At 34.6% G+C, this 25,555-nt stretch overlaps 1 protein-coding gene and 1 non-coding gene across 2 annotated transcripts in view; both read right to left on the bottom strand.

The window, feature by feature from the left end:
* Window positions 1-25,555, bottom strand: part of MARCHF1 (membrane associated ring-CH-type finger 1) — a 355,296-nt gene that overhangs the window by 179,755 nt on the left and 149,986 nt on the right. The window contains exon 2 of the mRNA XM_049769479.1: window positions 24,750-24,800. Coding sequence (XP_049625436.1) covers window positions 24,750-24,800 — 51 coding nt within the window. The remainder of the gene's footprint in view (window positions 1-24,749; window positions 24,801-25,555) is intronic.
* LOC126005187 (small nucleolar RNA SNORA51) lies at window positions 6,900-7,032 on the bottom strand. The gene has a single exon (XR_007494358.1). It is a non-coding gene; the product is annotated as a small nucleolar RNA SNORA51 (small nucleolar RNA).

Raw genomic sequence — 25,555 nt, 5'->3', positions numbered from 1 at the left:
CTTTAAATCCAACCCTTTTTATTATAATAAAATAATTTTCATTATGAAACACTATTTGTATTTCAGATAAATTAAAATAATTTTATTATGTGTTAGTTATCAATCAAAGATTCTCTGTACTTTTGCAGAAAGATCCTTTAATCCAGTTATATGTTGCACTGTTTTATGTGTGTATACAGAGGCCTGCATACATATGATAGAGATAAGGTATGTGAAAATACAGAGGACTGGCCCATATCTCTGTTGACATGAACTTTAGAATTTATAGTACCCCAACTAAGTATTCACCAAATGTTTCTACATAATATTACTTCCTGAATACTTGCTTGAAAAACTTTAATCTCTTGAAAAATATGAGTTCATTACTTGACTTGTATTTAATAGATGTAACTGATTATTATTTTTCTACATTTTGAAAAAAGGTAGAGACCTGAGAGAAGAAAAATACCTCATTATACAGAGAATATCTATGTTGAAAATAAATTGTTACTTTAAAAATCATATAATACATCTCATATGTAAGATATAAAGAAACATCATGAGGGAATAAGAAAGCATCAAAGGTAACAGAGCCAGAAAATTAATTCACCACAGTGAATAATGGTGGGTTACGATGGTTGAGTGTGTAGTATTGGAATATTGTATGTATGATGCTCTATTATAAATACTATTGCAAATCACATCACATTAGAGAGATAGAAAGAGACAGCTAGAGACAGAGAGAAAAAGAGAGAAACTAAATAGGAAAAAACTCCCCTTGGTAAGGCATTTCCAGCAAGCAGTTTGACACTGGGTTCCATCTAAAGCATCACATATGGTCCTGGAGCAAAGCCAAGAATGATTTCTGAGCACAGAGCCAGGAGTAAATCTGAAGCAGAGTCAGATGTAGCTCATAAATCAAATCAAGACAAAAATTACTATGAAAAAATTGTAAATATAATAACATGAAACTTTGTAGAAACATTTCATAGATGTAATAGTGTTTCTTTTATCTATCTCGTTGTACTCACAAAACCAAACTCTGCCATTAGAAGTCTCTATGGATAAAAACATAAACCAATATGTTTCTAGCTTTTTTAGAATATGTGTTTATCAAGGTTTTATACAAATAGACACAAAATTTAATTTCAGCATTTTATTTTAGCTTGCATAATCAAAATTATTTTGAAATAGTGGAAATTCCAAGTTAGGAACCAAAAAAATAATTTAATATGGAACTGTAATCATTGTTTATTTTCTAACAGCATTTTAGCTTAAATGTAAGGTTTAAAATAAAATAAAAACAGTTATTTTTCCCCCATTGAGTACAGGATATAAACAAAAGGTAAGAATGCTTTCTGAATAAATAAAAATTTTTATAAATGTTTATTGGTTAGAAGAAATTTACTTTCTTTTAGCCTTAAGGTGTTTTGATGGATTTGATCAGCCAAAAAGTAAAATGAATGCTCAATTTCACTTTTCTAAAAGGAAAAATAAGTTATTAAATCTGAGAACTTTAAGGCATTGTCAGGGGAAGTATTATGTTTATGAGTGAAGAATAGTTATAGAGTATTCCTCATTCATCATTTCTCTATTGGTATCAAGATAGCTACACACCTATAGTCCCCCTGCTTTACCTCATCTCAGTAGAAAACAAAACATGAAGTTATTAAATTTTGCCTCAAATTGACACTATTTATGTGTTATTGGTCCTTCATAGAGTTTTGATTGTAAATCTCAATAAAATGTGAATTAAATGATGAAATACATGGTGCCTCTCTGCAGTAATTAGCAAGATAGAGATTTGACAATTATCCAGTAATCTCATCAACAAAGACAGCCAAATTGGGCAGTTTAAGTCTCAAAGTAGATTCATTTGGCCTAGTCAATCTAAATTGACTATGCACATTAATTACATTAACTACACAGCTGCCAACCTTTACTCACTGTAGGATACATGGAATGAGCTCAAAAATAGAGAGCAATGAAGGACACAGAATGGAAGCAAATACTAGGTAACAACCAAATAATATACTAAGAAAAGCAAAAAAAAAAATCTAAGATAAACAAATTGAAAAACCTGAATTTCATAATGTTCAAGAAGAAAAAATGTTAAGGTTGTAAAATCAAAGTAGATATTTTATAGTATATAGTTAAAAAGATGGCAAGAAGAGAAACTAGAGCAATCCTATGAAAAATATAACATTTCAGCTATGTTTAAATGAGTTAAAAATGATCAAACTAACTCTGATTAGTTACAAAATAAATACTGAGAATGTAATTTTATAGAGCCTATAGTTAATACACACAGTGCTACTAAGAAAGTAGATTATGAGTTCTTAACAAAAGGGAACACATATGTTCTTTGCCTCTCTACCATAATATGATAAGTACTCACTTATTGTAACCATTTTACATTATTTTTAAGTCAAGTAATTATGCCATATATTTTAAACTAGTAAACAGTTATATATTAATAAAACTGGGGGAAATTGTCACTTTATTGGATTTTAATAGATTCAACACTTGCAGTATTTGAACTAAAATATCTATATAATAACTTAATTAATGTCTTTATAATTGACCAACTAATATTAAACCTATTGGCATTTTTATAAGAGTGGGTTTGGGATGGGGGAGGGGACCAAACAACAAAAAATATGAACTCTGGAGCCAGAGAGATAGTGCAGCAGGAAAAGCATTTGCTTTGCATAGAGGCAACCTAGGCTCAATCTCCATCATCCCATATGGTCCTAAGAGCACCACCGAGAGTGGTGAGTGTAGAGTTCCTGGGTGTAGGTAGAGTCAGGACTAATCCCTGAACACCACTGTGTGTGCCTTCCCCCAAAACAAACCTAAACAAACTAAAATAAAAACCACTTTGTGCTCATTACTCATTTTGTTCTCAGGGGTAAGCAATGAAATCACTGCTCATTATGCGACAAGCCAATGAGTTTTCAGACTCTCTTTTCAAGCCCTTATTCTCCCTTGAAAATGTATCTTGCTTTGTCTGCAAATTTCCACTCTGGAGAAGTCTGTGATCTCTTTTGAACACATTTCACTCTCTACTTACAATCTTTCTAAGCAAGTTTTGTTCAATAAAAATTACAAGACTGTACAGGGTTTGTGATGTTGATGAGAGAGGAAGTTCCTAATGGGGAACAGCCACATTGGAAAGAATAACTAAAGTCAAGTGAGCTTTATAGGTATGAATCACATTCTTCGGCAGTACCTCGAGGGAGATGCCTAGTAAGTGAGACCCTAAGACCCTCTACTTCAAGTTTAGCCTCAAAGTGAAAGATGTCTGGTCCAAAGGGCGGGGTGATGAGTGTGTCTGTTTTTGCAACTGACATGTAGAAGAACCTACTGGATCCTGTTGGAGATGCTGAACTTTTCAAGGGTTGGCTGGGCATCAAGTGCCTGAATCTCTGCACCATCTCTCTGGCTTTTCAGTGTCAGTTACCAATGAGTTTACTAAGGAAAATCAGTACTCCAAAAGGACTTATAATCACAATCATATTTGTAATCAAGATGTTTAAATAAAGATAAAAAAGAAGCACTCAAATGGCCAGAAGTTTAGGCTTGGCTATAAGGTTGTGAGGAGGGATAGGAAGCAGATACCAACAGTTGGTACATCCACAAAATCAACTCCAGATTGATTCTAAATGACAGCATTCAGATCTTCTTCTGGAAACTTCCTGGGGATAAAGATGATATTTTATCTTTATGGGGGCCATATGCTTTATTTTTCAGGAATTACTCCTTGATAGGGGAGTGCTCAAGGGACCAAGTGGAGTGCGAGGGATTAAACCCTGGTCAGTAGAATGCAAGTCAAATGCCCTATTCACTTTATTATCACTTGAGCTCCCTAAACTAACTTTTTAGTCAGTTCATTCTATAATATGTTAGGAATAATTTTTCATTTGTTTGGGGGGGGGGTCCAGACAGTGATATCTATGCCAAGGCAAGGAGAACACTACAAAAGTAGTAGATAAAGTAAAAAATGCAAAGTAAACAAGTTTGGTTAGAAAACAGGTCTGGGGGGTTTGAGCAGTGGTACAAGTGATAAGGTGTTTGCCTTGCAGGTGGCTAACCTAGGACAGACTGCAGCAGTTCGATCCCAGGCATCCCATATGGTCCCCCAAGCCAGGGGCGATTTCTGAACACATAGTCATCCCTGAGCGTCACTTGGTGTGCCCCCAAAAAAGCAAGAAATGAAACAGGTCTGGGTCACTTCATCTGTGTGGTTATGGGCAAACCAACTCAGTGAGCAAATGAATGATTTTTGAAAACAAAACAAAACAAAAAACCTATTGGCATGAATAGGAAAATATGAAAAATTAAATGTTATCTTAAAATAAGATCATAGGGGAGGTCAGAGCACTAAAACAGTGAATAGGGCCTTTTCCTTGCATGTCAACCAGGGTTTGATCGCTGGTACCTCATATAGTCTCCAAGGTACCACCAGAAGTGATTCCTTTGCATAGAGCCAAGATTAAAACTTGAGCACAGTTGTATGTGGCTCAAGAACAAAAAATTAAAAAAAATTAATGTTGATTAAAATATAAAATATAAATTATAAGATCCACTTTTAGGGTGAGGCTGCCTTTGGCATGACACAATGCCTCTATTCCCTTTGGCCAGTGTGTCTGAAGATGCAAGATAACAGCAGAGAAATAATTCACAGTTGGCTAAAGTTTCATCAGAGTCAGTTTGCTTTATTCTCTCACAGCTTTTCTCCACCATGAGTCTCTGTGTCATATTTACCTAACTCCTGTCTTCTCTTAATGAACTCTGTACTGCTTCTCTGCTAAGCTTTCTGAGCATTTCTCTTGCTGCTTCAATCTGCATTTTTATTGCTCTTCCCTTTCCTCCCCCAGGGACTCTTTTATTCTTTATTCAAAACTGGGATAGGGCCATGGTGCAAGTGGTAGGGCATATGCCTTGCATGTGCTAACCTAGGATGGACCGCAGTTCGATCCCCCAGCATTCCACATGGTCCCCCAAGCCAGGAGTGATTTCTGAGGGCATACCCTGGAGTAACTCCTGAGCGTCACCAGGTGTGGCCCAAAAACAAAACAAAACAACAACAACAACAACAACAAAAAACTCCAAAATAGTCTGCACCATCCCAGGTGAGGGTGAGTCTGATTATCCAGAAGGAATTAACATCTCAAAAGAAGAGGTTAGAGAAACAAAGTTGGGGGCAAGGTTCCAAAGTAATAGGTAAAATTGTCAAAGGTACAACCTTTAAGCTAGTATGTTAGACAATATAAAGTTGAAGAAAGTTTGACTAGTTTCTTGACCATAAAGATATTCATGAAAAACAAATCCCAGCAAGGCCAGTAATTCAGTGTTCGAGCCCAGCCTGGGCTGCCATACTTTGTAGTTTTCAGGGACTCCAGAGTTTCATCCTGTGAGGTTCTGGAACATAGTACAAGAGATTCTCTTTAGCTCTAAATATTTTTTCTATTGAATTTTATTTGAAAAAAAATGCAGGGGGGAAAAGTTATGATTGATTATAGCATCAACAGACAGCAGTCATCCCTCTTGCTTGTACCATTTCTTTTCATCTTCCTAACATCCCAGGACATTTTTAACTGATGACTAGTTAAGACTTTGTGCACTCCTATTTCATAAAATTAATTACACTGAAATATGAGTGTTTGAAAAGATTAGAAATAAATTGAATGCAATTAGAATCATTTAAAATAAAATTCTTTCTTTGGAAAATAATCTATAATTGGAAGACTGCTTTCTACTTTTTTGCTTTATGATACAACAGATGATCTGTGACAAGGGATGATTTCACCCTGGAGCCATAAAACCATGTTATTCACTCACTTTCAGAATTATAACAGAAACCAAATATGGATTCAATTTAGCTTTATAATTTGGCCTGGAGAAACAAATTCTAACATCTCTACAATATCACAGTGACAATAATTAGACTTGTATCATTTAATTACTTGGGACCAATCATAAGCAGCAGTTCTTGATCTTTTGTGGGGGGAGTTAGTTTAGTTCACACATGGCTGAGTGCATTGATTGCTCTGATTCTGTATTCAGGAATCACTATTAGCTGGATCTCAGGGGACTGTATGTGGTACCAGAGATTGAGCCTCATTTGGTCACGTCCAAGGAAAGTGCTTTAACCTGTTGTACTATATATATCCCAGCCCTGTTCTTCATCTTAAATATTTCTTATTACGGAAAAATTACCTGCAGTCAAGCAAGAGCAGGTATCAGTATTTAAGAATTTGCATATCAACATTTAAATATTTTCCAAAATTGTTCACGCTGAGATGATATTTTGAGCTCCTGGAAACATCTAAGTAGCACTCATTAATTCTCCTCTCAACAGGTGGTTTTAATATATTTTCTACAGCAGAAGTATTTTATAAGATAGAATTTTCTTTAATTATATTCTCTAGAGATACTAATATGGTAAACATTAAATGCTTCAAATCACTGAACATTTGAAATGTAGCAAATAAAACTGGGGAACTTAATTTTTAGATTTGAGATAGTCAAAATTACTTAATATTTATATATCTATCTTTGGGTAAAGACTACCAAACAAGTACTATTCTTGATTCAAAAACTAAATTCTCCTGTAGAATATATTTTATATAAAATATAAATATACAATATATTATATATAAATATTAATATATAAAATATATTTTTAATATACTAAACAATTTTTTATTTTAGATCTGAATGTATTGACTTTTTAGACAGGCTTAAAAGACATATAATATAGAATAAGTATCAAAATTTGCTAACTTTTTGAAAAAAAAAAGAAAAAATGTTAAAAATACTCTAGTAGAATGTTAAAGACTCAGTTAAATTATACTGGGTCACTTAATATATATATATATATTTATATATATATATAAAATTGTCCATTGTTTTTTTTTTGTCCCCCAATTCACAATACATACCCGGCAAGGGGCCTGTGTTGAGGTGTATATGGGGTGCCTTTACTGTACCTCCTCTTTCTATACAGCCAGTGTAAAGAACACAGCCTGTGGTAAGATTTGGGAGGCCTTATCTTATCTTTTATTTATTTTATTTATTTTTTTTTCTTCAGAGCAAACTAAAGTTGTTTTTTTTTTTAAAGTAAGAATTCATTTAAAGGACAAAATTGATTAACATAATGAGGTAAACTAATATAACATAATATAGTGACATAACATAACATATAATATAATTGATATAATAATACATGTAAGTCAAAGAAAATTTCTGATTAAAAACACAATTTTTTTTTTCATAATGGCTTACATATCTTTCACTGTAGTATTTTGGGTATATATTCACATTGAATCAGGGGAATACCCATCACCTAATATGTCCTCTTCTCAATCAAAAATCAAATATGCTGAAAATAGGCAGAGTCCTGTCTAGAGGCTTCTAACCTCAGTTTGAGAGAGGATGTGAAAAAAGTAATTAAAATACCACAACAATACACAAAAAAAATATATCGAATTAAATAACCGATAAGCACCACAGCAATAAAGACAGGCACCACACAATGATCTCGGTTCTGAAATCAAATCATACTCAAGTGCAAAAAAGAAAGAGAAAGACAAAACAAAATAAAATAAAATAATATTGGAGACATCAACCGTAATCTCCACACCAAAATAAAGACGTCAAAAAAATAGATCATTTAGTCTCCTCTTGCTGCTTTCGTGGTATGTGGAAGACTTCTACTTTATCTTGGATGGTAAAATCAGACCTGTTTCTAAAGATCTTGGTGGCTGTGCAGATCAGGGAATGGAGGTTATGAAGTCTTTCTTTGTGGTTTTAGCAGTTATGCTTCTTCAATGTCATTTTTTTGTTTTTTATGTGTTCTAGGTGTTTCAGAATAGTGCTACCATTCTGTGTTTTTCTTTTGTCTTCTGACTTACTTTGTTTAACATAACATGATCTAGGTCCATCCACGTTGCTGCAAAGTCTGTGATTGTATCATTTCTAACTGCCATGTAATATTCCATTGTATATATGTACCACATCTTAATGATCCATTCATCTGTTGTTGGACATCGAGGTTGGTTCCAAGATTTGGCTATTATACTGAGTGCTGCAATAAATAGTGGGGTGCATACGTATTTTGGAATGAATGTCCTTCCATCTTGGGGATATATGCCTAGGAGAGCAATTGCTGGGTCAAATGGCAGCTCAATTCTAAGTTCTTTGAGCACTCTCCAGACTTTTCTCCATAGATGTTGGACCAAGGGGCATTCCCACCAGCAATGAATGAGAGTTCCTTTCATACCACATCCTCTCCAACAAAGGTTGTTCCCATTATTTTTGATGTGAGCCAACCTCACTGGTGTGAGGTGGTATCTCATTGTTGTCTTGATTTGGATCTCCCTGATGATGAGCGAAAAATTGTCCATTGTTAGTGTTGCTTAGTATGTTGGCTCTCTATTCTGGTATGCTTATTATGTTAATTGACTTACTTTGAATTATTTAGAGGATTGTGTTTGATTGGATACTTAGAATATTTGAACTGAATACATTCCTAATAATATCATGTTTACAGCTAAGAAATGGGAGGGCATAAAGATTAAATATATATCAACAATAATCTAATGTCTCATTGTCTCATTGTGTCTGATGCCAACATTTTATTTTTTTTTCCCTCAATTTCAGTTCCAAACTTAGTCTTTATTTATATAGGCTATCTAATGAGGTCCAAGGGATTTAATTGAAGGCCTGAAATAAATTAGGAATATGCCTTACTGCAGCATCACATCTAAACTCGATCTGTAGTATCAAATACCTGTTTTCAAATAAAAGTACTTTTTTTTTCTGTTTTTTTTCGGGCCACACCCATTTGATGCTCAGGGGTTACTCCAGGCTAAGCGCTCAGAAATTGCCTCTGGCTTGGGGGGACCATATGGGACTCCGGCTAGCACTTGCAAGGCAGACACCTTACCTCTAGCAGGGGTCCTCAAACTTTTTAAACAGGGGGCCAGTTCACTGTCCCTCAGACCATTGGAGGGTCTGACTATAGTAAAAATAAAACTTATGAACGAATTCTTATGCACACTGCATATATATTATTTTGCAATGAAGAAACAAAACAGATACAAATACAATATGTGGCCCGAGGGCCATAGTTTGAGGACCACTGCATCTAGCTCCACCTCGCCAGCCCCCTAAAAGTACTTCTTTTTTTAGTATATTTTTTATTTATTTAAACATCTTGATTACAAATATGATTGTTATTAGGTTTCAGTCATGTAAAGAACACCCCCCTTTCACCAGTGCAACATTCACACCACCAATGTCCCAAATCTCCCTCCATCACACCCCACCCCCAGCTGTACTCCAGACAGGCTTTCCAGTTCCCTCATTCATTCACATGATTATGGTAGTTCTCAGTGTAGTTATTTCTATAACTGCATTCACCACTCTTTGTGGTGAGCTTCATGAAGTGAGCTGGAAGTTCCAGTCCTCCTCTCATTGTCTCTGAGGATTGTTGCAAAGTTGACTTTTATTTTTCTTAAAACCCATAGATGAGTGAGACTATTCTGTGTGTCTCTCTCTCCCTCTGACTTATTTCACTCAGTATAATAGATTCTATGTACATCCATGTATAGGAAAATTTCATGACTTCAGCTCTCCTGATGGCTGCATAATATTCCATTGTGTATATGTACCATAGTTTCTTTAGCCATTCATCTGTTGAAGGGCATCTTGGTTGTTTCCAGAGCCTGGCTATTGTGAATAGTGCTGCAATAAATATAGGTGTGAGGAAGGGATTTTTGTATTGTGTTCTTGTGTTCCTAGGGTATATTCCTAGGAGTGGTATAGCTGGATCGTATGGGAGCTCAATTTCTAGTTTTTGGAGGAATCTCCATATCACTTTCCATAGAGGTTGGACTAGACAGCATTCCCACTAGCAGTGGATAAGAGTTCCTTTCTCTCCACATCCCTGCCAGCACCGCTTGTTCTCATTCTTTGTGATGTGTGCCAGTCTCTGTGGTGTGAGATGGTATCTCATCATTGTTTTGATTTGCATCTCCCTGATGATCAGTGATGAGGAGCATTTTTTGATGTGCCTTTTGGCCATTTGTATTTCTTTTTTTATCAAAGTGTCTGTTCATTTCTTCTCCTCATTTCTTGATGGGATTAGATGTTTTTTTCTTGTAAAGTTCTGTCAGTGCCCTGTATATTTTGGATATTAGCCCTTTATCTGATGGGTATTGGGTGAATAGTTTCTCCCACACAGTGGGTGGCTCTTATATCCTGGGCACTATTTTTTTTTGAGGTGCAGAAGCTTTTCAGCTTAATGTATTCCCATCTGTTGACCTCTGCTTCCACTTGTTTGGAAAGTGCAGTTTCCTCCTTGAAGATGCCTTTAGTCTCAATGTCATGGAGTGTTTTACTGACTTGTTCTATATACCTTATGGTATCAGGTCTGATATCAAGGTCTTTAATCCATTTGGATTTTACCTTCGTACATGATGTTAACTGGGGATCTATGTTCGTTTTTTTGCAAGTGGCTAACCAGTTCTGCCAGCACTACTTGTTGAAGAGGTTTTCCCTGCTCCACTTAGGATTTCTTGCTCCCTTGTCAAAAATTAGGTGATTGTATGTCTGGGTAACATTGTCTGAGAACTCAAGCCTATTCCACTGATCTGAGGGTCTGTCTTTATTCCAATACCATGCTGTTTTGATATCTATTGCTTTGTAGTAACTAAAAGTATTTCTGACATTACCTGAGAGTCAGCCTCTAAAGGGACAATCAAAGAGATAACGGAATATAGACTGATTAGACTTTGAATGAAAGCTATGTCCATGAATAAGTGTTGAAGTGATAAAATGCTATGCATCCTGGCTCATAGAGGGCATTATGTTTAGAGATTAATCACTTACATGAATTAAAGAGAATCAGAAGCACAGGTTTATAACTACAAAGGCAATTTCCCTTTCTTTTTAAAAAATAACTTTATTGATTGATTGATTTTTTTATTTGATTTTTGGGCCACATCCAGTCACATTCAGGGGTTACTCCTGACTCTGCACTCAGAAATCACCCCTGGCAGGCTTGGGGACCATATGGGATGTCGGGAATAGGACAGAGGCCCTCCTGGGTCTGCAGCATGCAAAGCAAATGCCCTACCATTGTGCTATATCTCTGGTCCTGGCAATTTTCCTTTCATAAAGATTAATTGCTTTTCTTATAAAACATCCAAAATGCTTCTTACATTAAATTAAGTAACAGCTAGAATTTTCATGTTATATTGAATAATTATAAAGTACTTATTGGATGCAAGAAGTTATACAAGTTACTGGAGAGTTAAAGCTATCAGGACTACTAAAGTCACTAGAATGATAAAACTATTATATCAGGATTATTATATACTTCTCTGGATTTTATTATCTTTAATAAAAGATACTTTGTTGACTGTTTTTGACTCATTTTGTCTAAGACATAGCCATGAAACTGAAATTTGAGTTTAAGAGCATATCCTCATTGTCTTCAGCTCAAGTGTGTTGTAACACTGGGAGATTTGACTTTATATATTAGAATGATACAATTATTTGACTGCTGTGGTGTTCTCTCTGCAACAAGTGATTTTAAAGGAGAATTCAATGATGGGATAATGATACTGATGCTATAATCCTGGCTAATTTTGTTATTCAATTAAATTACATCTGTAGCCTCATGTGTACTATGGTGTTATAGAGTCTATAACATATATTACATATTTATTCTTTTAGTAAAGTGATCCTTATAAGTTTATTTCATTTTGGTAATTTATAACATTATTCAAATATTCTAGTTGTTCAGCCTTTTAATAACCAGAAGAAATAAAGCTTCTTTATAAAAATCAAGATAACTGTAGTTTAAAGAGTTTTATATATCTCTCTGTATATCTAGGACTGCAATTTCATAACTCTTCTAAGTATGTCATTGCACCCCAAAGTATCAATATTCTCTACTTTATTCCTCTAATACCTCAGTTCTTAATAAGTCAAAAATGGTTTTAATCTGATTTTTCTGCTTTATAATTTCTTCTCTGTATATCACACATGAGTTCTCTATTTATAAAATTTATAAGACATATCAATATAATGTCAGTAAAATAAACAAATATCATTATCACCCAAAAGAATGACTCCTCATCTGATGAAAAATAAGTATTCACTTCCAAATGGTATGAACATGAAATAACAATCCAGACAATTTAGAAAATACAATAAGCAGGTCAAATCATCTGTATTGTTAAAGATTCAATTGTATCCTGCTATTTTCTCTCTTTCTCTCTCTCACTTACTCACTCTCTCACTTCCTTGCTGTCTTCCTTTCTTCTCCCTTTCTTTGTCTCACTTTCCCTCCCACTCCCTCACAAATCATTATCGATTGATATTTGCAGAGAAATAGTATTAACATCCATGATACCTTTGAATGTTGTAGAAATGTCAAATTGCTATAAAAGTTCTCACATTTCTTGATTCCTTGAGTCAGAGGTGGAGATAAGAATTCTTATTCAAGTAATGTTACTGCTTTTAGAATGATAAAAAGGAAATAGTTATAGAGCAGTCATTACAAGTTAGTTGGAAAGTAGTGTTAGATTAGACAGTTTCAGTTGATGTAATAGAAAGTTCTGGAATACAAAGCTCACAAGTGTTAATTTCATCCTGAGGTAAATGGGTTTAGGCCACTGCTCTTGTCAAGCAGCTCTTCACTTTCTGGTGACAAACCTCTTCCACTAAAGACAGGAATCTGGAAAGGGATTAGATGGAATCTACTTCTTAGCTAACTCTAGGAGTCTGGGTGATGGGGCATTTATCTGTACTAGGGGTTTGGTGGGCTATCAATAGCATACACTAGAGAGGACTCCTTGGATCACCCAGAGTCTCTTGTGATCACATTAATTTCATCCTATGTTGAATTTTCTTTAGGATACTGAATGGTTGTACTTCTGAAAAAAATTATAAGAATGATAAGAAGAATAAAGTACAATTCTCACTGCAGTATTTGATGCAGTGGTCACAACCAATACTCATCATCTCCCTCACCAAATATTTTCCCTAAATTGTAACTTTCATTATTCTTTCTTCTGGTCTAGGTGGTTTGCTTTCAGGGGTCTCAAACTCGCGGCCCGCGGGCCGTTTGCGGCCCTCAGTACAACATTTTGTGGCCCTGCCCTAGAGGAATCTTTTTTTTTGTTTTGTTTTGTTTTGTTTTAGTTGTTTGGGTCACACCCCCCAATGTTTAAGGCTTACTACTGACTTTGCACTCAAGGATCACCCCAACTTTGCCTCCTGTGGACCCCAGGTAAATTGAGTTTGAGACTCCTTCTGGGAATATAGTTTTCAGTTACTATATTATTAGTCTTTAATGGTTAAATATGTCTAGTTGTAGCCACATATGAATAGGGAAAGTGAACGCTTTAGTATATCTGAGTATATCATTTGAGGGGAAAACAGACTTTTTCTTCAGAAAAAAAGGTAAATTTCTTCTGCCAGAACAGTAACAGACTTCATTACTTGCTGAGCTACTGAAAAGATTCTAAAGTGCCAAACAAAATGAGTCATGAAGACAGTAAATAGGAGGAGGCACTTGCTATAAAGATAGAACCCAGGTTTTTTCCATAACACCTCACAGCGTACCCTCAGCACTGATAGGAATGATCTCTGAGTATAGAACTGGGAGTAAGTCTTGAGCATACAGGATATAGTCCAGCACCATAACAAAATAAAAAACAATGAAGTTATAGGCACATTTTTATAGAAAGCAGCACAGATATTTAGTACACATGCAAAGTAAGAATAAAACTTCCATAAGCCTATATGAAAATTTCTCAATTCCCTAAAAACAGAGCTCACATATGACAGAGGGATTTCACTTCTTGGCATCTATACTCCACAGACAAAAAAACAAACAAACTAATTCTGAAAACTACAGGCATATTATTTTGATTACAATATTTAATATAACAGCAAAAATATGGAAACATTCCAGATGTCCAACAACAGAGGAATGCACAATGGAATATTATGCTACTGTATAAGAAAATATGAAATAATGCAACCTAAGTATAATTAGACAGCATCATGTTAATTAAAGTAAGTGTGAAGGCTAAGTTCTAAGCTCAACACCCACCTCTGCTTCTGACCTATGATACAGTAGTTCAGTAGATTGCTAAATCACTCTCTCTTTCTAAGAAGAACAATAGTATTGTTTACTGGGCATATCTTTTTTTTTACTGTTATTTTTTTGTGCATTTATGGTTGCTGGCACTGGAATGTCAGACATTAAGGCAAAGACTTTCTGAAATTCACCAGGTGTTACCCTTTCTCTGTGATGCTTTAGTGTTTCTTCTGCAACAGATATTCTTTCATGAGATTAAAATGTGATTAAAAAGTGTTCACATATTACCTATTAAAGTTAACTAAAATACTATTTTAAGGTAACCCCCAAATTAGAGGTATCTAGTGAACTATCTAAGGACACTCAGAGAAACTTGATAATAGTGTTTATTATTGATCATCTGGGGCATCAATCATATCTATTATATATTCTTTCCACTAAGTTTATGAAATATTTAAGCCATGAAAGTGGCTTAAGGATCACTACTCTATATGTTCATATATTTTATGTTAAAAATATGGTCTAAAGGTAACAAAACAAAATAGCTTATATTTATTTATGCAACACAAATCACTGTGTATACATTTAATCAAATATTTTCCAGGTGCTGAGAAAGCATTTAAACAAAGAAAATACTTGTTCTAATATAACCCAATTAAAGAGCAAAATACATAACATTGCAGATTATAATAAAAATACTTAAAGAAAAGGAAGAGCAAAGGAACATAGGTTCCCACTGGTAACTAAGCAGATTAAAAAAAATATCAAGTCATGCAGGTATTCTTGGCAGTAGGAGCACAGAGAGCAAATGTACTGAAGCAAAAGCTTATGTTTGAGAAACAGTGAGAGGTCAGTGTGTCTTAAGCTGAATGACTAAAAGGAAAAGTGATAAGAAATACAATTAAAGAGATAGCACCTTACTAAATTAGGGCTTTGTGGGTAATGCAAGGATTGATGTTTTATTTTGTATGATGTGAAAAATCACTGAAGTGTTTAAACAGGAGCAAGATATGGTATGACTTATATATAAAAAGAATTATCTGAGTTGCTGGAGTAAATCCAAAATTAAGGAAGTACATAAATGATTATTTTTTATCATGCCACCACTTAATATTGGTTTATTCTTTGCAAAAATCTGGTGAGTCAGACGAAAGACAGTAGACCATGGCAAATGTGACCAATCGGGCAAGTATCTATAATTGCACTGCTGGGGCTGCATAGGATAATGTTACTAGAGTAGAAAAAGAGTATTTGGGATGAGAATGAGGCTAATGACTTAGCAGTGTGTTCAGTCATTATTCATACAAAATCAAGGTTGCATTCATGGACATAATAGATTTCTGGCTTTGCTTCAGAATTCTGTTACAATATAGATTAGAAGTAACCTTAATTGTCTGACAAACATTAATGACAAACAATAGAATAAACTTTTGATTGACAATGACATTTTAATCAGCTCTAATGATCAAGAACGATAAATGATCTGGATGCCTACTAAGACATATGTCTTATAGAAAGCAGGGAAAGAAAATCTTGTAATTTTGAGAGCTGGACAAGACAATTAATAGTTTTAGGAATCCCATAGTTTTGTGTATGTTGGTGCATTCTCTTCAGAATAAAGGACAAATCTTTTATTTTTTCTTACTATTAAGAAAGATTCAGTGTGCATGGTAGGGTACAGGAACCAGGTCTCAAGCATACTAAGCTTGCCACTTTATCATTTGACACTTCACCAACCCAGAATCTGAGTTTTTGAAGCAGGAAAAAAAACTTATACTTTGAATTAATGCTCAGACCATTTATCATATATTCAAGAGTCTACCCGTATTGAGTGGTTTTCAAAATATAAGAAGGCCTTGCAACAGTTTCAGCAGCAAAGCAATACATCCTGATGACACAGACCGGAAAAACCTATTCTATTAAAATTGCCATCGGAAGAAAACAGCTCAGCTTCACTTTCAAACTAAAAACTACAAATAAAAAATTTTTTTGTGAAACCCCTCATATTCTGGGTAGTAGTCATACAGCTTCAGCAGAGTTCTTTCCCTCAATTTTAAAAGCAGCACCTGCTGCTACCGGCCCTGCAAAATTCAAAATTCTAATAAAGGAAATAAATCATTTGGCCACATGGAAAATGCTTTTCTTCATGAACACAGCTGCATTGTCTGGTACGCAAAATAGCATCTCAATGAATAATGGAATTTTCAATTAGAAGGTCATTCTTACTTCTTGAGGAAGAAGTACTTGATATGGACTGCACCAAGTAGATTGAGAGATGATGTAGGAATGAAGGTTAGAACTCAGGGCTTCACACATCTAGTGCTTTATTACCCTGATCAACAAGATACATTTTAGGACTAGGGACTTCTACCTTTTTTCATTTCTGGTTTATATTTAAATAGTTTTAACAATAGCCACAGTCTGTTTAGAGCCTGGAGGTCAGTCACCCCAAAATCAACCTACACATTTGAATAGAGTTGATCATCAATTGTGAAGTTGGCAAATCAGTTATGGTCTTGGAGGTACCATAAAAAGAGCTCATCCAAATGAACTTCAATCTTTCCCACCTTCAAAATTATGATGAAATAAAATCTATAAGGATCCATGAAATGGCTGTTGAGTTAGGAAACTGAATAATATAACTGGTTGACCATAACAGATGATGGCAATGTTTCACCAAAATCTACTCTATTTTTGATTTTTAAGCATAAGTATCCTTCAGCTTCTTGATAATTTTTCCAAATATCCTAATTCTGATTTAAAACAAACAAACAACAAAGTCTCCTTTTATCTCTCTACAACTGAACTCTCTCTGACCCTTGAAAACTCCCAACTGGAGCAAAAGAGAAAGGGGTGGAGAGAAAAGTCCAGCTCCATAGAAATTCTGACCTAAAGTATTTACTCAATAAATACCTTTAGTATCTCTGAGCATGAATATGAGACAAAAAGTATATTTTCTCTTATGGTTTGGGGGTATGGCATGAATAATTGCCCATTGCTGCCAAGTCTATTTTATCTGTATTTTTTAAAGTATTTTTATATATTTTTTAAAAAAGTATTTCATGATATTGGAGCAGTGCTGGGGAGTTGTCAGGAATGTTGGAAAAATGCTGAAGGTGGAGTCCTGAGCATTCTCTTCTCTTAGTTATGCATCAGTGGTGCTGGTTCCAGCCCAGAAGCACAATGACTCTCTCCTCCCTAGAGAGCCACATAGGACTCAGTAAAGACCATGGCCATCTGGACACAGCATCTTTTCACTTGATTTCTTTTCTTTGCTTGTTTTGTGATTTTTACTTGATGACCATTTTTTATTTTTGTCTCCAAGAGTTTCTTAAACAGTATTGAGCCAGAAACAGCCTTATGCCTTATCTCCTCTTTTCTTAGTTTATTTATTTGTTTTCCATCCTCTCGATTGTGATGATAGTGAAAGATTTAACTGGGGCTTGCATGTGTGTGTGCTCATTGGTGTCACTCTGGTTGGGCACTGGGATCACAGCAGCATTAATGGTGTTTGGAATTAAGATTTACACATGCTTTGCAGACTCTGCTATTAAGTTACATTTCCACACCACATCTATTATTATTGTTATTATATATTATCATTATTTTTGGCTCAATTTAAATAAAACCCTTATGTATAGAAACAAGCTATTATCTACTAGGGATATGAACCAATGCATTCTACAATATTAGGGCGCTTCCCACTCTGAACATTTGTCATGGGGACTCAACTTAGACTGCATGTGATGAGACAGTGACCGTCTAACCCCGCACCCAGATTCCAACTATAGAACCAACTCAGTTCCCTGCAACAGCACTAAGGATCAAGCAACCTTGGGGGAATGCCCAATACTGCTCTGGCACCAACTTGCACCAAGTTGATATGACAGCCTGACAACAGGGAACCAGAAACAACTTGATCTAAGAGCAGATTGCCCTACCTCATCACCTAACAGTAACATGAATTCAATAGACTCTCCGTCAGTGGATATATGTGCAAAAACCAAAATCATTAACTACAAAAAACTGACTTTGACAGCCGTGACTAAGCAGAACTTTTCCTGGAACCAAAAAGAAATATTTCCTGTGACTATATAAAAAAAATATTTTTCACATTATCCCTCTCCTTTTTTTTTTTTTTTTGTCATTGGTTGTTTTGGTTAGGTTTTCTTTTTCTTTTTTTCTTCTCTTAAGTCTATATAGCTTCTAGACAGGCTCCTTCCAGTTTTTTCTCCTTTATCCAACAGAACCACAGAACTAGAATAATCTTGTTCTGCCTCAAAAATTGAGGGGAGAGTGGGGCCGGGTGGTGGCGCTAAAGGTAAGGTGCCTGCCTTGCCTGCGCTAGCCTTGGACAGACCGCGGTTCGATCCCCCGGTGTCCCATATGGTCCCCCAAGCCAGGAGCAAATTCTGAGCACATAGCCAGGAGTAACCCCTGGGCATTACCGGGTGTGGCCCCAAAACAAAACAAAACAAAACAAAAAATTGAGGGGAGAAAAAGTGGATGGGACTAAATATTCTCATGAACATTGAGTAGAAATAAAAAATGACCATACCTAAACACCAAACCCAAAGTCAATGACAACAGAATCAAGATAATCCAATCTACATCAAACTATACACAGAGGGAACCTATTACACCAGTAGTCCAGGGGGCAAGGGAGGATTTTGATGCATGCTGGGAACAGGGAAGAGTGGAGGGAGGGCAACACTGGTGGTGGAAATGGCCCTATTCACTGTCACTATGTACTTTCTATATAACTGTGAAAGACTTGTAATTCACATTGGTCACAATAAAAATTATTTTTAAAAAACCCTCTCCTTTTGCTTTCTGGACAACTTTTTCTTTATGTGAAAATAATCCAAGTATATTTAAGTAATCCTGAATGGATCTCATAAAAGGATGAAGTCCTGTTTTCATGTCTCCAATTAGAAAATAAAGGTGATTTTTATTTATTTTTTTTATTTTTGTTTTTTGGGGGCCACACCTGGTGGTGCTCAGGGGTTACTCCTGGATATCTGTTCAGAAATAGCTCCTGGCAGGCACAGGGGACTATATGGGATGCCAGGATTCGAACAACCACCTTAGGTCTTGGGTTAGTTGCTTGCAAGGCAAATGCCGATGTGCTATCTCTCCGGCCCCAATAAAGGTGATTTTTTTATTGTTTGTTTTTAGAGCACACCTAGCTGCACTCAAAGTTTATTCCTAGCTGTTTGCACAAGGGTCACTCAGCATACCATAAGTGATGCCTGGGATAGAATCTGGGTTGGTTGCACATAGTAATAGCACCTTACCTGCTGCCCTTTCTCTCCAGCCCTAACATGTACACTTTATTTTTGGCCATAGCCAGTAGTTCTTAGGCTTGCTCTTGACTCTTTGCTCACAGATCACTTTGAGCAGGGCTCAGAGGATGATATGAGAAGCAAGGGATTGAATCTGGTCAGACATGTTCAAAAAAAGTGCCCTCACCTCTGTATTAGCTCTACAACCCTATGACAAGTACAGTTTATAGAGCAAAATACCTCTGTAGGGTGAGGGAACATTTCCAGATTTCATCCTCCTCCCAGTTTTGCTTCTTTGATGCCTTGAGTACTTACTTTTCCTGGTTTCATTCTATCAATAAACATTATTTAAAAATTCTCATCTTAGGGTATGCTTCTGTGTCACCTGGCCTGATTTCTACTGAATATTTATGGGTAAGTTTAGAGTAGAATATTGAATCTCCTGACTGAATAAGTGGCTAGAAATGACTACTGGGAAGTAGTTGACTTACTGATTCTATATAAAGTCACAATACTAGATGAGATCAACTAAGGAGTGAGTGTATATAAAGCCTCAGGAGACAAAAAAAAAAAAAAGTCTCAGACTTCCACCATCACCTCAGCTAATGAAACTAAATTTATACTCATTTATTCAGCTCTGGGCTTTGGATTGACCTTGACTTAGGCTTTATGAAAGTTCTTAAATTAGTCCACTCCATTTTCTAGATGTTTTCCTCTTCTACGCCTCATTTTACCTCTTAAGCCTATAAAACTTACCCTCTAAAGGCATGTAGTCTGTAAGTGTGGCTGACTTAAAGCTCCCTTGATTAAATAAACTAAAATGGATTATCTCAATAAATCAGAACATTAAACACCTGCTTATAGATGCAAATATTTGAGTCATGTACAGTTGAAAGACTTCTCAACATATTTTATAACTGGGTAATACTTTGCTCTGACCTTGCTCATTAAAGACAAATCTGGCAATATAGAGACATATGACTATGGACAGAGGTCAATTTAAATTGAGGTTATCAAAGGAAAACTATACTTAAAATGCTATGATTTCTATGCCTTGTCAATAGTACATTTTTGCAATATTTTTGTTGAATGAATTACTTTATACTATAAATTACTTATACTATGAATCTTTATACATTGCAGAATGAACAAGAGTACATAGAAGAAAAGAATAAAAACATTTAGAAATATATTTTATATACCATATAGTATTTCTGCCTTAATGTTATATATGCTATTCCTATCTATAGAAGAAATGAACAATTCATATGAAACTGTCAAGTAAATGTAGCTTAGAGATCATAAAAGAACATAATGGAAACTGAAATACCATTTTGTTAAAGTAGTGGCTTTTAAAGTTCCTTTCATAAATAGATTAAATTTTGTAGTTGCTTCCCACACAGTCCAAAAAGCAGTGTTGTAAAAAAAAAAAAGAAAGAAAGAAAAACACCAAAAACTTGAGATGTTGATTTGAATGGGAAGTATAGGTTTTCTTTTCTTTTGACAGTTCGCTTTTGAAAGGATTTTCTAGTGTGAAATACATAATGTACTTTTGCTAGTTGAATGTAATGATCCCTCACTACAAAAATAAGAGAATGGCCACATTTGGCTAATTTTACACAAATAGGCTCTTGGGATCTTTGTGAGCTATATGTATATTAAAATATAGCAAAATGTCACTGATAACAATAGTTTTCTAAAAAATGTAATAAATACATGAGTGTCTCTTTTTCACACAAGATATTATATTTTTTGTTTTGTTTTGTTTGGTTTTGGTTTTGGTTTTTGGGTCACACCCGGCAGTGCTCACGGGTTACTCCTGGCTCTACGCTCAGAAATCGTTCTTTGCATGCTCAGGGGACCATATGGGATGCCGGGATTCAACCACCGTCCTTCTGCATGCAAGGCAAACACTGTACCTCCATGCTATCTCTCCAGCTTCGATATTATGGGATTTTTATATTATTTCAAATCTACATGGTTTCAATAAAACTTTTGGATCAATTTGACCTTCCAAAATGCACTGATCTTATTAGAATAATACAAGTTAATTAACATATTTATGTCTACTAAGATCTGAAATATAATTTTATTTTTAAAAGTTGATTTGACCAGAAATTTCAGTCTACTGCAGTTGAATGATAGATCATAAAAATATTCATAACTAAGAAACAAGGGAAACTTTCAATTGCCACTAACAAACATTTTCTTTATAACACAGGCTTGTATAATTGATGTTTCTAACAGTAAGCTCAGGTTTATAGCAAATAATTCTGCATAAAATATATAATATTCAGTTTCAGGTATTAATGTTTTTGTAAAAATGCCTCAAGGATATTGATAAATTTAAAAGTTCAGATTTCTTTTAAAGTGAAATAACACTAATCTGACAGCCTCTCTTTAGGCTGTTTTATCTCAAAAATTCACAGACAACCATTTTATGTACTTTTTTCCTTATAATTTATGTTTTCATTTGGTTAATTAAAATTTTATTGTTGTGTCATATTTTACAAAGGTATTAAAGTAGTACTTTTTGTGGTGTAGTCCCACATAACTAATCTCTTTTATCAGGTCACACTACTCTTCAGCACTCTTTCTACACCATACTTATAAGAAATTATTTTGGAAGTTATCTGTCCTAACAGCTGTACATTTTTCTTTGCCATTGCACCAGACATTTCCATGAACAGGTTCAAAGAGTTTATAGAACTAGAATCATACGAATGGCCATTATTTATAAGAGCAAAAGGAGACAGAGAAAAACTAACAAGGGGAAATAACACATGGTGTATAGCCAAGAAGAAATCAGAGTAAGCTTTGAAAATTTATCTCTAATTTAATTATAAAAAGCACTTTAACTGCTATAGCAATGAGTTGTAAGAGCAGATAAAAATGCTGGCTATCACGAAAGCACATTCCAACCCTAAATTTTGTATTATGAGCTCATTATAGAGTCCTCTAACATGCACCAAAAATACAGATTCCCATAAGTGTGTCATGTATTTGGGAATAACCCATATTGTTTGTACAGTTCAGACATCATAAATCATATTTTAATCAGTTAGTATAGTACTCCACTCCTGAAATCCAAGTTCCAAAATACCAACCAATAGCCAAAAAACATCCTGAAGTCATTTTAAAGAAAGAATTATCTGAAAACTTCTCTAAGAAATTTCTATACAGGTAATTATGAAGTGTTATATGTAACATAATACATATGAATACATATTAACATATTTATGTTTATATGTATCAACTCTCTCACTGTAAGCTCAACTAAAACCATTTCATTATCATTCTCAGTATGAAACAAGATTTCTGATGGGAAATAGTCCATGAACATTGATGACTAGATGAGAAGCTCGGAAGAAGACAGTAGAAAAAGAAACAAACAAACAGGAAATTGACAATAAAATGGCTAATTCTGCTATCCAAACCTACTTGAAAGTCTCTGTAATATTTACAATTTTTCTGAATAAAAAAGTTGGGAATAGTATAGTCATGATTAAATCTAGAGCAGAAATTTATGAATTATATGGTTCAGGCATAATTGGTTATAAAATATTTGCATTTTAAATATTAAAATTTATCATAAAATATATGTATTTTAAATATGCACTATAATATTTCTATAAAATTATGTCAGATAACCAATTTATCTTAGCTTAACATTGTACTTAATTTATTATATTTTATTATAAATTTTTATTTCTCTCAGAAAGTAATGTACATATCAAAATAGTAGTTGTTTCTTTTCTTTTTCATTCTTTTTTTTTTTTTTTTTTGGTTTTTGGGCCACACACGGTGATGTTCAAAGGTTACTCCTGACTCTGTGCCCAGAAGTCGCTCCTGGCTCGGGGACTATATGAGACGCTGGGGAATCAAACGGCAGCCCCTCCTAGATCAGCTGCACAGCCTACCGCTGCACCACCACTCCGGCCCCTGTAGTTGTTCATTTTATTCAAAAATATTTACTGAGGGTTTATTTGGTGTTGCCACTGAAATAAATAGTCTAAGAATTCTGGGACTGGTGCAGTAGTAGTACAGTATACAAAACTTGCCTTGCAGATGGCTGAATGGGTTCATTTCTCAGTATCTTCTATTGTTCCTGAGCACTACCAGGAGTGATTCCAGAATGCAGAGCCAGGAGTAGGTTCTTAACATTGTTGAATATGCCCCCCCCCACACCAATTACTAACATTTACATAACAGTTAATCTTACACAGTGGCAATATTCTATCATCCTATCATCTCAAGAATAGTTATCACATATATCGGTATATGTATATTATATATTTATAATACAATATATATTTATATATATAAACCAAATAAAACTTTTAAGCAGTTATACTGAAATTTATGCTCTTCATTATTTTTACATTGTTTACCACACCTTTGTAAAGTTCAAGGGTTATACCTGACAAATCTATTTAGATAAAATTAGAGAAGAAAATACTTTGTAGGTATACATCATTGAAAAAAATCAACATGCATATAGACTATATTAAGTTTCCCATATGGGAAGCCAGGAGTTAACACCAGGTAGGCCATATGCAAAGCAAAATCCCACCCACAATACTATCTCTCTGGCCCCAGGAATATATTTTTTGAACAAGAACAAATCTTTGGAGATTAACATGTAGTTTCACTCTTAGATCATGTCACAGTACAGCAGTGTGTCAATGTTTGTTAGTAGCACTGTACACTTCTAGGTTAATATTAACATTCAAGGTTAAAGGTGACAACTTTCTGTAACTGGTTATAAGACTCTGTAAAATGTCTGGGATAGTAGACAAATAAGCTATATTAATTTTATTCCATTATTTTCCACAGCCAGGGTAGTAAAGGGGCCATGAATTGAAGGGGACCAAATTTAGGGCTCCCCATTATGAGCATGTACTCTACTATTTGAGTTAACTACTAACCTGAAAAGGTATGTTTGAATCTTCTGACTATACAGTGAACATGAGCAGATTCAAGTTTAAGTTAATTTATAAATCCTTTATGACATGAATTGAGCCCATCTCCTGAAAAGTGGAAATCATGGCCCTTTCATGAGTGACTGTGAAGACACTCAACCTGAGTTTCTAGGAGCTGTTAATTCTATGGGGCTTCACAAAACACACGATACCTTCACAGAAAAATTTCTAATACAGACAAGAAAGTGAACAGTAATAAAGAGGAAAACATAATCTCATCTACTTTTAGTAAAATTGTGTCTTTTATCACAGTAAAACTTGATATATTCCAACCTATTAGGTTGTATTCATGAATTGCTCATAACTAATAATAAGAGGTTAAACATCATCAAATTTGAAACCAACAAACAATTCTGAAAATGAATAGAATTCACCTACTTTTGAAATATTACTTGATCGACTAGCAGATCTCCCAGGAGACTTTTCGTTCTGAAAAATAAAAATAAAAACATAATTACAAAAACTCTTAAGTCTTTACCATTATGAAAGCACAACAAATGCTGTGGTATATAAATACTCTCTAGATTATACTGACTTAGATATTTTACTGTAGGAAATGATTTTTCTCTTATTAAGTTGTATGATGCTAGGAAACTATTAGTGTCTTTTGAAAATGTTAGGATTAATATCAGAATATGTGCCATATATAAAATTATTTTGTAGTAAAGCTTGTTTCTGTTGAAAACTATGTAATTCCTTGAAATAAAGTTAGGCACTAGATTTACAGTCCATTATTTCTTTTCTTGGTTTTGCTTCCAGGAAGTACTATATACCATATTTTTATACCATAAGATGCACTTTCACTTCCCAAAAGATGGGGAAAATGTGTTACACCCCCTTTATTGTCCAGACATACCACATAGTATGAGCAATCGGGTTAATACACTTTTATCATCACATATAGAGCTGCTGCATACATATTGCTGTGTTCTTCCAAAATGTATTTTATTAATATTACTGGTGCTTTTGTCTTTTTCTAAATTTGTTTTGGGGACACACTGGACATTTCTCAGGGCTTACTTCTTACCTGTTCAAGAATCATTTCTATTAGTGTTTATGGGAGCTTATAATATGCCAGGATTCAAGCTGGGATCTAACATAATAATTGCCTTAAGCCTGTATTATCTGTCCAGTCCCATTGCTCTAATTTTAATATAGAAAAATGTTTAAAAAACACCTAATTT

This window comes from Suncus etruscus, chromosome 3 (genome assembly GCF_024139225.1).
Source record: "Suncus etruscus isolate mSunEtr1 chromosome 3, mSunEtr1.pri.cur, whole genome shotgun sequence".
Classification (NCBI taxonomy): Eukaryota; Metazoa; Chordata; class Mammalia; order Eulipotyphla; family Soricidae; genus Suncus; species Suncus etruscus.
This window is presented reverse-complemented; position numbering and strand designations above follow the sequence as displayed.